Genomic DNA, 14006 nt, shown 5'->3' with positions numbered 1-14006 from the left:
GTTGAGGGACTGCTTTTACTCAAGCTCCTGACTGTGGGAAATATTTGCAGCCCTTGAAATAACAGTTGTTTGGGCTGACTGGAGGCTGTTTGTGTCCCAGGTGCACTTGGTGTTCCAACAGGGAGGCATCCCAGAGTGAGGGTTGATGCCAAGGATCTGTGGTTACTGAGATCTCTTTGAGACAGTGTCCCTTTGTCTGGAGGGGAAAGAGCACACACACAGTAGCTGTAAAGTTCAGGACTAGGAGGATGCTTCACTGGAATTTACTTAGAAGCATTTCATTGCTTCTTGGAATTTACTTAGAGAAATTATTAAGATCTTGCTTTTTACTTTAAAAGTTTCAGTAGATGTCATGGAGTTGCTGTGAATTTGTTGGAGAATGTACTGGCAGCTTGTGAAGAGTTGATGCAGCATCTGTGTGCTTTTCTTTACTGATCTATGATTTTGCATTTGCAGTGACCTGGACTGGGCAGTGTTTGAGCCAGACCTACTGGTCACCAGTTCTGTGGACACATACATCTACATCTGGGACATCAAGTAAGAATCAGTATGTTTCTGTATTTTGGGAAAATCACTGGGACTCTTTTGTGTAATTATCAGCTTGCAGGGCAAAGCACACCCTGATGGGAGCTGCTCTTTAGCTGTGCTTCTGGGAGCTTCAGCTATTTCCCATTGTCTCCAAGATGTCTTCTGTTCCCCTATTTTCCAGTCACTTCAGGGCAGTAGAGTGGTACAGTTAAGCTACAACTGTCTGGTTTTACTCCCTGCCCACTTCAGATATTTCCTTGGGGACTCTTCCTGGAGCCCAAGGTTATTCCTCAACCTGCTGGGATTTTTTTAGCTCAGTTAATGAGCACCATTTCATGATCCTATAGCCATTTCTGCTAAATTCATTGATTGTTGCTGGTTCTCCCTCAGTGGTGGGAAGACTGACAATGGTATTCAGGAAGGTTTTCCTGTTTGTACCTTCCCTTGTTTCCTATGAGCATTTTCAGGGTAGCAGATATTTCCAGCTATATGTCCAAATTTAAGCCGCAGATTTTACACCTGAGAAGCAAGGAGCTGGTACTGGGACTGCTGGGTTCTCTTGCTGGCTGTACAGCTCTTTATGACCCCCAGCAAATCACATTGTTCCTCTCTGCCTCCCTTGCTCAGTTATAATAGGAGGATAATTATATAACCCCACTGCACCAGGCTACCCAGAGGCTTGCTCAGTTCCTATGAACAGGCACTTAGCTCCTTGCTTAAATGGTGCTTGAGAATGACAATATATTATTAATGTGTAATTAAAAGACACAGAGATACAATAACTGCTGGTTGTTTTCCTGTGATACTATCTTAATGCCAAGAAGAAAAAATAGAGATGTCTGAAGGTTGTTATCAGAGCTCCTCCTTTAACTCTATTGTGCCCTTCCATTGTTTTGTGTCTGCCTGTATCACTTGCCCAGAACTGCTTCCTTTGGCAGTCTCTGAAAGCCTCCACATCCCACTTGTGCTGGGAAAGGCTGTGAGCCTGCTGTGGCACTGAGGTGCTGGCCTCCAGCAAATTACCATCCTGCTGAAGGGACTGTCTCTAATGACACCCTAAGGAGTGAACCCTGCAGTAAGGGCAGCTGGAAATTCCCCACTTAATTTTTCATACAAAATAACTTTTTGATTTGGCAGAAATTCTTAGAGGGAGGGGTGCAGTCCATTCCAGAAAACGTTCTGCTTTTCAGCAAACAGAAAAAGCTGAAGATACTATTCCTTATTTTCACTGTCAGTTTTCATGAAAGAGCAGGTGAAATCCTGACTAGCAAGGCCAGGAAGTAAATTATTGCCTTGATCTATGCCCTGGCTGCTAGGAGTTGTCATGGTGCCACACTGGTTTCTGCCACTGCAAAATTTGGTTTGTAGACAGACAGAATTTGGTCTGCACACAGCTGGGCTGATTTTCTACTAATTTTGTTATTATATGCTAGACATGAAGTTTTTGCTCTGTAGTAACTACTCCATCTGCTTTGAATCAGAATCTGCAAAGGCTCCACGAGCACATCAGTGGCTTTTGTTGAGTGCTTCCACAGCTCTGTTTGTTCCTTTAATCCTCCTTGGAAAGGCTGTTTTGTTGCTTCCCACAGCAGCAATTCATGAGCCCTGTTTCCTTGCCTACCCAATTGCAATATGCCACACTTTGTGTATGTTTCTCCTCCCTCTAGTCCAGTCCAGCTCTGTCCTCTGTCCTAAACTTCCTGCTGAAGGTGCTGGCAAGGCAGTATCATAGAATAGTTTGAGTTGGAATGGACCTTAAAAATCTAGTTCCATCCCTCTGCCAAGTGCAGGTACACCTTCCAGGTACCTGGTTGCTCCAAGGCCCATCCAGCCCAGCCTTGAACACTTCCAGGGTGGTTGTTGTCCTCCAGCTGATCACTTTTATTCCATTTAGTGCTGGTGTATTTTGGTAAGCAGAAGGTACATGAGGTCCCAAGGCAGGAATTACCTTAGTGCTGGAATAGCAGGGAGCTCTCTGGGAAGGCTGGACTATGCTGTGTGTACTGACTGTGGCCACATTGTATTTCAGAGACACCAGGAAGCCCACGGTCTCACTCTCTGCAGTTGGTAAGTCTGATCTGTGTGATGTAGGCATTAAACATTATTGTTGCATGTCCCTGCTGTTATTCTTCCCTCCCTTCATGCTCTAAGGCCAGGTGTGGCCAAGTGCAGGAGTGCCACCATGTGTGATTGTCCCTTGTAGGAGCAGCCTGAGAGGCTCTAGTTCACTCCTTTTGGAGGAGCAGAGTTCAGAAGAGATGTGGAGTCCCTTGAGGTGTCCAGTGATGGAGGGCAGTTATGGTACTTGGGTTTGCTGCCCCAGCATTGGTGAATGGCCACATGGAGCTCCCTCCCTGCTTAACCACCTTGCTGCACTGCTTGTCCTGGGTTGCCTCTCTGTAATTTCCTCACATCCTTTTATGTTTGATTGAATCAGATGAGGAACTAAACCATACCCCAAGCAGCTCTCTGTGCCAGCCTGTCCCTCATTCACTCAGGGCTGGATACAGCAGTTGGCTGCATCCACTTCCCTGGGCACCTGCAACGTGCAGGGAGCACACAAGGTGCTGTCTTTGGGCTGTGCTTTCTCTGGAAAGGCTCTTGTCCTGCCTGCTGGCAGGGTGTGTGTGCAGCCCCTGCAATACCACCAGCTGGCAGGTGCTGTGTGTCTGTCCTCACTGGCTGGAGCTGGGACTGGGCACAGATGATGAGCAAAACGTCCTTTCCCTGAGTTACTGTCCCCAGCACTGGAGCAATCCTTACAATGTGTGACTCTCATGCTCTGCTGCTTGCATCTCCTTAGGCTGTGCATCTGCAGCAGCTCCCATTCCCCTCCCAGCCAGCAAAGCTCTCTGTCACAGAAATGCAGAAAGCCTTACTGAGTCACAGAGGAGCAGTGGTCGGTTCTGGTGTCTGGGGTGAGGTTTCACAGCTGAGCCAGCCCAGCAGCCTGCTCCCCAGAAAGCTTCCTTGCTTCCTTCCTTCCTCCTGTGCCTGCCACTGTTTCATGCTGGTCCAGACATTTGTGTACCCTTCAGTGAGTGGATCAAATCAATCAACTGGCAGTCTATTTGCAGCTTTTTATCCCCCAGAATAGCTTTTTGCCAGGTTGTCAGGATGAATCTGCTCACCATGCAGCAGGAGGTGGGTAGTGGAGGTGGGGAATAGCAGCAGGCTGAGATCTGTTTAGCTTTCTCATGGATCTCACCTTTCTGATAGCTCAGAAGGTTTCAAAATATGGCAGAATAAGGATGAACAGATGAATTATGCTTACAATACCTGAACAATCCACATTAACTGAAGCTGTGCTTTGTTTCTATTAGAAATAACCACTTATCTGATTTGAGTCCCTCATTATACCATATATAAGTCATATTTAGACCATCATCCAGTTTCTTTACACTGTCATTGGTTCTTTGACTTCTGTGGTATATTTTGACAGATGAACCTTTTGGTCCACCCAGTGAGTCCACCCAAGGTCACCTGCACTGCAGCCTTTTCCTACACCTGTATTTTAATCACAGATCAATAGCAATAGTTGCCTGTGTAGCAGCTGATAGTATGGGGGGGTGGTGGGGAGATGAAACAGGCCCTAAACACCTAGAAATAACTTGAATAAAAAGAGAGGGGATTTGGGAAGGAGATGATGCAACTTCATTTCTGATCTGGAGGAAGTTCCTCCATTGGAGCTAATGGACATGAGTATTCTAATCAGGTACAGCCCCTGTCTAGAAGATGTGATAAAGATCTCTAGGCATGCAGCTGGAACACTTTGCTGTCCTGAGGATAGAAATGATACACTGAGGAACCAGGAGTTAATAATTTTCATGCCATCCTTCATGCTGGCCTTCTGGGATATCCTTCCTCTGAGCTGCCTTCCCTGGGCTAAGAGCAGCTCTGGGCCCAGGCAATGGGACTGCTGTGCTCTTTTCTCTTTAATTGCATGTTTTGGCTTGCTCTGTTTGTGCTGCAGCTGGAGCTTCCCAGGTGAAATGGAACAAGAAAAACGCCAACTGTTTAGCAACAAGCCACGATGGAGATGTCCGAATATGGGACAAAAGGGTAAGCTGGGGAATTTTTGAACAGTCTGTGCATTTTCCCACCTACCCAATACAGATATTCCTCTGATGACAGACAAATACTGAGGAAATGTACTACTTTATCCCAGAGCTCTCATGTGGGTTAGTTTAAACTGGAGAGAATTGGGAGTCCAAGAGCCTGAAGAGAGTATGTAGGTAACCTCCTTCCTCAGAGACTGTACCCATTACCATTTTCCTTTTGATCTCATAGTACTTAACTGTTGAACTGAGTATAAAGTATGGCTAGAGCTGCACTTGGTGACTGGAATTTGCCATAAAAACCTTCACAGGATTTTTTCTTCAGCTACTTATGCTGAGCTATTTGCCGTTCCCCAGCAGGGGTGGTTGTTCTAACTGTCTTGCCCTGGTTAAAGTCTCTTTTTATGCCAAAGAACTAGACCAATTTTCAGGTGTCCTATGCTGAGAAGGACAGTGTCTCTCCTTGCAGAAACCCAGCACTGCAGTGGAGTATTTGGCAGCTCATCTCTCCAAAATCCATGGTCTGGACTGGCATCCTGACAATGAGTATACACTGGCCACTTCCAGCCAGGACAACTCTGTCAGGGTAAGTGTTGTTTTTGAATTCCTCCTGGGGAGTAGGAAGGATAGTGGAGCAGATCCCCTTCTGCTGCTGCTGAAGTTTTGGGAAGTGCTTTGCCATTGGCAAGATCTGGATCTTTATTGTTTGGTTTCTGGCCACCTGGTGTGTGGAGCCAGGACTGCACTGAGAACAGGCAGAGAAGTCATTGAAGAATGGGTGCACATATGTTTGCCACATATCTGTGGAGATTAGGGCAGTATTGAAGCTGAAAACAACTGTCTCTGCCTGTTGCTTGCCAGAAAGGAACAGACCACACATGCCAGAAGAGCCTTTTTCCAGAAATGCATGTTGCCAGCCTCAAGCTGATTATAGTAACTTGAGGGGAGACATACTTCAGCCCCTGGAGTTTCCATGTTGAGCAGGATTATCAATAAGAGACTGCCTGCAAGCACTGCTGTGCAGGGCCTCTTACTTGGGGGGAAGTAGTGTGCTTTGTATGTCAGCCAAATGGAGTTCATTCACCTAAGCTCTGAGGCAAATGCAATTGATGTGTAGTGTAGCAAAGCAAAAGGTTAGATTCTTCATTAGAAAATTAGCAGTAACAGCAGGGTGGGCTTGCCTCCAGCCTGGACTGGCACGTTGGCTGGCAGCCTGCAGGGTACCTTGTAGCTCTGAAAGCCCAAGCAGGCTGCCTGTCTCCCTGCTCTAATTACTCAAGCTATGATCACTGTGAATATGACCCCAAGTCACTCATTTTCTAAGGGATGCTGCCAGATGCTGATAGCTTGGTATTTGTCCTTTGGGGCCGTCTCTGCTGTTAATGAATGGGATTACTAATGATGCTGTGGGCACCCTGGCATGCTGTTTGGTCTGTTCTATCTGCAAGCCACATGGAAAACTACAGCCTGAAAGTATAGCCAGCTGACTCCTGCCTTTGCTTGCCTTTCACTTGGTTTGTTGTTTTGTTTCAAGTTCTGGGATTACCGTCAGCCTCGGAAATACCTCAACATCCTTCCCTGCCAGGTTCCAGTCTGGAAGGCAAGATACACGGTCAGTGAGAAACCCCCCCAGTTCCACTTGTGCTCTGAGGAGAATGCACAAAGAGACATTAAAGAACTGCCATAGGGGTTCTCAGCACTTCTACTTGTGGACATTATCAAGTTGATTTTAAAAATCCTTCTTGGTGCCTATAAGGCATAGAACAGCAGCATCCACAATGGGGGCATTCAGGAGAAGGAGTGAGTGAGCACCCACCCAAGTGAAGCTAAGGCTCTTCATATCAGTCATAATCCCCAGAGATGTGAATGTGGCCTGAAGCCAGTGCTGTGCCTTGAATCTTGATCCCCTTTCCCTGTCCAAGCAGTGAGGGGTGTGGGACTGGTTTCCATGTTCCTCTGAGCATTGTGACCCTGAGGAGCTGCTGGGGCTCAGTCCCCAGGTAGCAGTTCTTGCAGCCCCAGGCAGACTGCAGTAAGGATTCCCAGTGAAAAGTCAGTGGTGAAATCCCTCCAGCCTCACAGATGAAAAGTGAGGAAGCAGCAGAAAGAAGTTACTCATCTTAAGTGAGCTGCATTGAATATCTCAGTGCACTACAGCTTACCCCTTGAAACACAGTGGTTTTGCACAGCAATTACCTTGTATCTTCCCAGGTTTTGGCCTGGTTGTATTTTGTGCTGAGCTCATTTAAAACCTTTGCATTTGTGTTGGTGGGAATAGGGGAAAATTGGAGTATGATAATAGCAGCATGGGAACTCTCCCTGACTAACTGGAAGGGTGTTTCTCCCTAAGCCTTTCAGCAATGGACTGGTGACAGTGATGGTCCCCCAGCTCCGTCGGGAAAACAGTCTCCTCCTCTGGAATGTCTTTGACCTGAACACGCCTGTCCACACTTTTGTAGGACATGATGATGTGGTGCTGGAGTTCCAGTGGAGGAAGCAGAAAGAAGGTGAGTTCAGTGTTGAATGTGCTCTCTTCCCTGCACTGTGGCTGCCAGCTAACCAGGGGTGTGGAGACCTGGCTCCTGATTGCAATGCTGTTGCTTTTTGACTCCTGCCTTTCCTTGAAGTAGCTCCTGCCCACCTTCCTGCCCCCACTGCCTCCCTTAAACCACAGCTGTTCTGTACTGGTTCTATCACCGTGCTTACAGAAGCACTGCGTTGTTTCCATGCTACCAAAGCAAATTTACCAAATGCTGAGTGGGTCAGTGGTGACTTTCATTGCTTCCACTCTCCTGGGAGTCTCTTTCTAAATGAATCTTTCAGAATAAATTGTGCAAATTATTAGATAGGTGCATGAGTGCAGGCACCCTTTCCCTACTCAGGCTAACCAGTTAACCCCTCATATCATGGCCTGGGTCAGCAGGCTCCAGCACATCCCAGACCACAGACCCTGCAAGCACACCTTACTTGTCTGCTGCAAGGCAAGGGAGGAATAACATGGCATAGAGAGTCTGCTGTTAGAGTTCAGTCCTGACTAAATTTTCTAGTGTAAGCAGCTAAGAATAGGAGATTCCATACCAGAGGTTGCATAACCACACAGAGCACAGCTTTGTTTCCAGCCCCTCAGCTGCCACTGACAGAATGTGCATATCTGGCTTTGGTGTCACTTGTGCTACAGCTTTGCAGTGCTGTGTGAAAGTGCTGGTCCAGCCCTTTCCCACCAGTTAAGTCACCTCCTTCTCCATAACTTGATTTTCCTCTTTCAAAAAGAGGAAAGCAATGGCAAACTGTGTTAGGATCTTGAAGCTCAGACTAAGATAGTTTGTGAATGAACATTGAAGCAGGCTTGAGCTACAGTTGGTTGTCTTGGCTGCTTTAACAGATACATACCCAGGGTTGGACTTCTTGCTTGTCTCAAGCAACATAAATCAGTCACACAAACATTCCAAGTCTGCTTCAGTGTGGAAACAACCAGGACAGCACAAATTTCCTTCCACAGAGTCTGTTGTGCTGTATTTAGACAGCCCCTGCCCCTCAGCAGAGGGGTGTAGGAAGCAGCTGTGCAGCAGCAAATTCTTAAGCATAGCAGCTGTTTGACGAGGGAAACTTAAAACTGTATCACAAGACCTAAACATGGACATAAATAGGTCTGTGTACCTCTGCCTGTTGATAGATAGTATGTGGTTAGATCTATTTCCTTACAACCTGAACTTGGCATCATCCAACTCTTTCAGAAGCAAGAAGAGGAAAGGCAGAACCACCTTCTCATTGCTTAGAAATGTTTGAAAACATCTGCCTCTTGAAACAGATTTGATGAACTAAAATATATTTTTACTTTACAGTTATAGTTGAGAAACATTTTTACTGTACTATTTCTTCTATTTAAATAAACATTGTTGTGGGTCTTGTTTATTCTGGTTGTGTCACATTCATTGTACTTGGTCCTTTTGGCATGTAAATCACAGCCTGTTTAGAGGTGTGGTGACTGTGGTGTGAGGAGGCACAAAAGCTGATGTACCTGGGTCAACTGGAACCCAAAAAGGACTTGCTGTGCCTTTCAGTTTAGTGCCTTATGAATGTGCCTGCTGGCTTGTTTGAATCTGTTTACACTGACCCCAAGGCTGAGGTAGTCTCTGTTTTCTGGTGGGGTCTCTGATGGTTTCTGTCCTCTTTAGGCTCCAAAGATTACCAGCTGGTGACGTGGTCCCGCGATCAGACCCTGCGCATGTGGCGGATTGACTCCCAGTTACAGAGGGTATGTGGAGCTCTGCTTCTTCAACCACAGACACTTTTCTTACAGGCTGGATTCACCTCCCCTTCCTTGCACTCCCAGTCACTCCTCTGGTATCACAGAGCTGCAGGCACAGAAGCTGCTGCTGCTGCTTCACTTTCCTCTTCAGCTGCAGCCCAAAAACATCCCCAGGGAGACCTGTGATGGGTCTTTTGAGCCTGTGTCTCAAAAGTTTTGGTGGCTGTGCAAAGCTGCTTTGTTGTCTGACATTAAGTGCAGAAGTTTGTTTGGAGAAGGTGGAGGGCAGTTACTGCCTGCATTGCCTCTAAAATGCCACAAGACTGTATTTCTTGGCAGTTTAGGTGCCAGGTAAATGTAGGGATTTTGCCCTCCTCTACCTCCCCTTGTATCCATTGCCTCTAAGGCTGGGGTGGGTGGTGTGAGTGGATCTGCAGCAGATTGTGATGCAATTACTAGAATAGATGTGCTGGCTCATACCATAGGTTCATATGGCCACAGTGGGCCCTGTACATCTTCAGCTGATGTCTTGGGAGGGGATAAGAAGGAGGCAGGCATGGAGTGATGTTTCTCTCAAATGCCCTGTCAGCCTCCTGCTGTTTGCAGCTTAGAGGCTCATTGAGTCTGGCATCTTTGTATTTGAGAGAGCTAGATGAGTGTCACTTCCATAGACTTGTTCTTTTTTTTTTTTTCTTGGACCTGTGTAAATTTTTGTCACCTTAAACATCAAACAACAAGGAGTTTCATGGCTTTTCTGCATGTTATGTGGAAAACCATCTCATTTGTTTATTTTGCCACCTAATTTCATTCAATTGAGATGAAATGAGCAATGTTCTCTGTGTTACTGATGATTCTGTAGGCCTCCATCATATCCTTCTCAGCTGCCTCCTTTTTCAAGTCAAAAGTTCTTGATTTAATTTATCCTTTGTACTAGAACTTTGTCCTTTTGCCTTTCACCACCCTTTTTCAGTTCTAGTGTATATATACCTTTGGGGATGGGGATCTGAGCTTTGTTCTTTCCAAAGAATTCTCAGTACTCAGTTTAGTTTGTAAATTGTTTGGCATAATTCCATGAAATCATCAGCTTAGTCTTGCTTCTTCATCTTGTTCCCTTAGCTTGAACTTTCAGCTTGAAAATTTTCCCGATGTATGTTGCTTTATATTTATCTGAGCCAAAGTTCATCTTTCATTTTAATACAGTTGCTCCTGTAAGGTCCTTCTGTGATTGTTTGCCATCAGCCACACTTGCTACTGCCCTGAAAAACATGGTGGCATCAGCAAACCTGGTCATGTCGCTATTCACCTCCTATTCCAGGTTTTTAATGAATATGTTGAGAAGCATGTGTCCCAGCACAGATCCTGCAGGAGTCCTGCAGGTCTGTAACAAACTTTCTCTGTGAAAAATGACCCTTTTCTCCTACCTGATATATTTGTGAACATTTGATTTCTTTCCTGTCTTTAAATCAATTGTTCATTCATGTCAGAGCCTTTATTTTTCCTCTACTGGCTCCCACTCTTTTGTCTTTGTCTTTGTTTGGATCAAACTATGCACATGAAGGCATGTTGCTGGTGACCAATGCTGTAATTTGCTACATCACACCATTATCCTTTCTCTTCCCTTCATCTTCCCAGTTTTCTTGTGCTGAATTTCAAATCCAGGGTTTTATAATCTCATTTTGATACAGGACCTGGAACAATAGGACCCCATGTATGTACCTGGGTCTCTAGATCCTTCTGGAGTGTAAATATCAAATGCAGAAAGTGTGCTACTATTAAATTTGATCTAAAAAATTGAACATGTTCTAACAAATTAATTCAAGGAATTGATGTGATATCAGTTTTAGTTTTGACTAAAGGTGAACCTCTATTTCTTAGACTGGCCCTGTCAATTAAGTAGCTTTTTAAGTGAGCAGGAGATTTGGCCAGGCTGTTGAGGTGACAGGGTTGAGGGTGCTGGATAGTGGAAGATGACCTGTCTCTGTCACAGGAACAATGCAGTTTTAGTCATGGCTGCTGCGTGGATAGACCCACCTTGCAAATCCATCTGTCTGGAGCAGTGAGTTGTTTAGTGGGGCTCTTCCCACAACTTGGATTCTGTTGTGCAGCACGTGGGTGTGTTTGTTCTTTTCAGCTCTGTGCCAATGATATCCTGGATGGAGTTGAGGACCTCATTGATGGGATTTCTCATCTGCCAGAGCCAGACAAGACCCTTCACCCGCAGGACACGGAGCCCCAGCACAACTCTGGACATGGGGATGAGGAAGGTGAGAGAAGTGGTGGCTTCTGGAACCTCAAACACCAGCATCTTTGGGGTGGGAAGAAGATGCATCTTGGCATAAAACATAGGCAAAGCACAGCTTGCTGCTGTTTCAAAGATTAATGGATTCCTCATCAGGGAGGAGGAAAAACACTAGGGGTTCCTCAGGATGGTCATTCCAAGTTTTTTCTCTTTTAACACAATGATTCTAGCTGTAAAATGAAGCTTTTCCTTGTCATGATTTTCATTTAATTGCATGCTCTTTAGGTTGCAGTTGTGGCTTGTTGCCAAAGGTAAGGCTGCCTGATCTCTCTTTTTTCCACAAGTGAGAGTTAACTCTTCCACTGTCCCTGATGATGCACATCCAGACATCCCATGTGGTCACTGTGAGGGTCTGGTTTCCATGTGGTTTCTTCTTTAGTTCAGACTGTTATGGTTTTCCTTGTGGCCAAAAGGAATCAATGTGGCTTTTCTGTAGCGGGGCAGATTTTGCTGCAAATAACACAACTGCAGGATTAACACACAAGCAAATCCCTAGGTAGGAATTTCAGTTCTTTCTAGCCAAAAAGCTATTGTGGACTGTTGATGTTTCACCCTGGGGGTGGCTGCATTTCAGCTGCAGACAAAGCCTCCATGTTACATTAGTAAAGCACTTTGGGGGATCTTTTGAAGAGATCAGCACTCTGCAGGTGAAGGAGAGAGCCCCAGCTGTGCCTTTGCTGCACAGCTCTTGCTGCTGCTTATGGAAGAGCTTTAGGAGTCTGTACAAACGTGGGGCTTTGGAGGATTAAAAACTAATTGGAAGGGAATGGGAGGAGAAGACAAAGGGAGGGCACTGCCCATACTGGGAACCTCAGAGATGGCTTTTCAGTAAGCTATGTGGTATCTTGGGCTAGAAATAATTATCTTCCCTGAGAGCCACTGATCTTCCTTTAATCTCCTTTTCAGCTCCCTTTTCTGGAATATATCTAAGCTCTGTAATAGAATTGCAAACAAGAATGATTGGCTAAACATCCTACCTATCCAAATCCAGCAGCCCATTGGGCAGTGGTAATACCAGATATTTGTCCCTGCACCAAAGTCAGTAACTCCTAGATGAATGCCTGTAAAAGGTCAACTTCTTGAATTTCTTTTCATTTGTTTATTTTTGCTGGGAATAGTCTGGGCAATGTGATATTGCAAGTGTGAGAATGACAGCTGAAAAATCAGGACTTCCCTTCTGTCCTTGGAACCATCATAATAAAATATATTTGGCTTTCTTAAGAAATGGTGCTACAGCAAAACACCCTTATGGAGCTACACAGTAAGAAGCAAGGCACAACCACAGGCAGAGACCAATTCTTCTGAAACTCAGTGAAGTCTGTTACCTTAATTGTAATTCTCTGTGTCCTGCAGTGCTTGCCTGGCTGTTTAAATGTGTTCTGGCCTTCAGGGGTTATTGTCCTCCTAAAAAGTGCTGGAACTGGAGAGTTAGGCACAGTATTTTGATGAGTCTTTAAAGGCTGTTAAAGCACTAGAGTGCTTTGCAACATTAAGTGCAAATGGCTGCTGCAAATGAATTAAGCTTCTATTAGGACCAGAAATACTCCCTGCTCTCTCCCAAAGCATTGTTATGCTTTGGAAGTTTTCCCTGAAAGTCAGGAATGGTGGGGTTTTAGTCCCAAGGACCAGAGCTCCTCCTGGAGACTGCTAGGGCTGCAGTTCTTTTCTGCTGAAGTGAGATGCTCCAATTCAGCCAATCATGACTCTGGCAGCATTGTGTAGGGAGGAAAAGGGTCTCATATGAGAAGAGAAGGACCATTTAGGACTGTACAAAGTACAGGCAGGTTCTGTAACTTTCCTGGGAACTCTGTGTGTGGACAGCTTTGGTTTTTTGAAGAGAAGGGTCAGAAACTTGCTTCCAAACAGCAGCTGAGACTGTCCAGCTCACAAGTCTTTTCCAGGTAAAGCTCATAGCTCCATTTGTCAAAAGAGCAGAGGAAAACCTGCTGTCTTGGCTGCCTCCTGATATCATGTGAGATACTCTGCCTGTTATAGCTTGTCTCGACTTGTTTTCCATCTTTTCTTTCAGCCTTAAAAGAAGATTTCCTGAATGATCCCCTGGTGGGAAAGAAAACAGACCAACTGGGGCTGCCTCAAACACTGCAGCAGGAGTTTTCACTGATCAATGTGCAGATCCGAAATGTCAATGTGGAGGTACAGAGTTTCCTTTGGCTGGCTTGTTGGGAGGGGATGTGGGCAGGCTGGTTTACTGGAGCCTTTAGAGGGGATCCTTCTTTGCTGCAGTGACTGCTGTCTGTAAACAAGTTTTATTCTGGGCTGTTGAGATCCTCTTGGCCAGGGGTAGTAGGAATGAGGATAATCCCAGACAGTGGTGTGAGAGAAATGTTTCAGCACAGTAAGTGCACTGGCTGATCTGGAGAAGGCTGGATGGTGTTTTCTTCTCTGCCTAGACTGCAGAGTGGAAGGTGACTTGTTCCATGCAGTTGATCTCATTTCAACTGATCCTGAATCCCATCTGTTGAGCTCTGTCCCCCAGTTTTGCCCCCTTCCTTGCACCCCAGACTCTCCTCTGTGCATGGAAGCTGACTGGAGGCACAGCGCTGGACTGGACTGGGCTGTCTCCTTTCCCCACCCCTGTGGTTTCACAGCTCATGGTGTGATCCTGATGTAGTTTTCTGCTGCCTGTTACTGCTGCACTGGGCCAGGAGATCTCCATGGCCAAGTGAAGTGGGCTGGGGTGCAGTGGCTGTTGGAGCAGAGCCCCTTTCTTGTGCTACCTGGGCTGGCAACAGTCTCTGGATGCTGGGATGTCAGCCTGCTGGTGTGAGCTGAGCCTGTCCCCATCTGCCTGGGGCTTTTTGCTGTCACTGTGTTCCCTGTCCTTGAGAACAGCATGACTTCGTCCTATGTG

The 14006-nt window shown here is 45.9% G+C and overlaps 1 protein-coding gene across 3 annotated transcripts in view; it reads left to right on the top strand.

Annotated features, from left to right (window-relative positions):
- WDR59 (WD repeat domain 59) overlaps window positions 1-14006 on the top strand; it is a 47791-nt gene that overhangs the window by 9744 nt on the left and 24041 nt on the right. For all 3 annotated transcript variants that reach the window (XM_064723485.1, XM_064723486.1, XM_064723487.1), the window contains exons 5-13: window positions 457-537; window positions 2558-2595; window positions 4502-4590; window positions 5056-5172; window positions 6121-6198; window positions 6937-7093; window positions 8762-8841; window positions 10967-11099; window positions 13164-13288. In XM_064723485.1, the coding sequence (XP_064579555.1) occupies window positions 457-537; window positions 2558-2595; window positions 4502-4590; window positions 5056-5172; window positions 6121-6198; window positions 6937-7093; window positions 8762-8841; window positions 10967-11099; window positions 13164-13288 (898 nt within the window). The remainder of the gene's footprint in view (window positions 1-456; window positions 538-2557; window positions 2596-4501; window positions 4591-5055; window positions 5173-6120; window positions 6199-6936; window positions 7094-8761; window positions 8842-10966; window positions 11100-13163; window positions 13289-14006) is intronic.

Source organism: Zonotrichia leucophrys, chromosome 11 (assembly GCF_028769735.1).
Source record: "Zonotrichia leucophrys gambelii isolate GWCS_2022_RI chromosome 11, RI_Zleu_2.0, whole genome shotgun sequence".
Lineage (NCBI taxonomy): Eukaryota > Metazoa > Chordata > Aves > Passeriformes > Passerellidae > Zonotrichia > Zonotrichia leucophrys.
The sequence above is the reverse complement of the archived record's forward strand: the minus strand, read 5'-3'. Positions and strand labels throughout refer to the sequence as shown.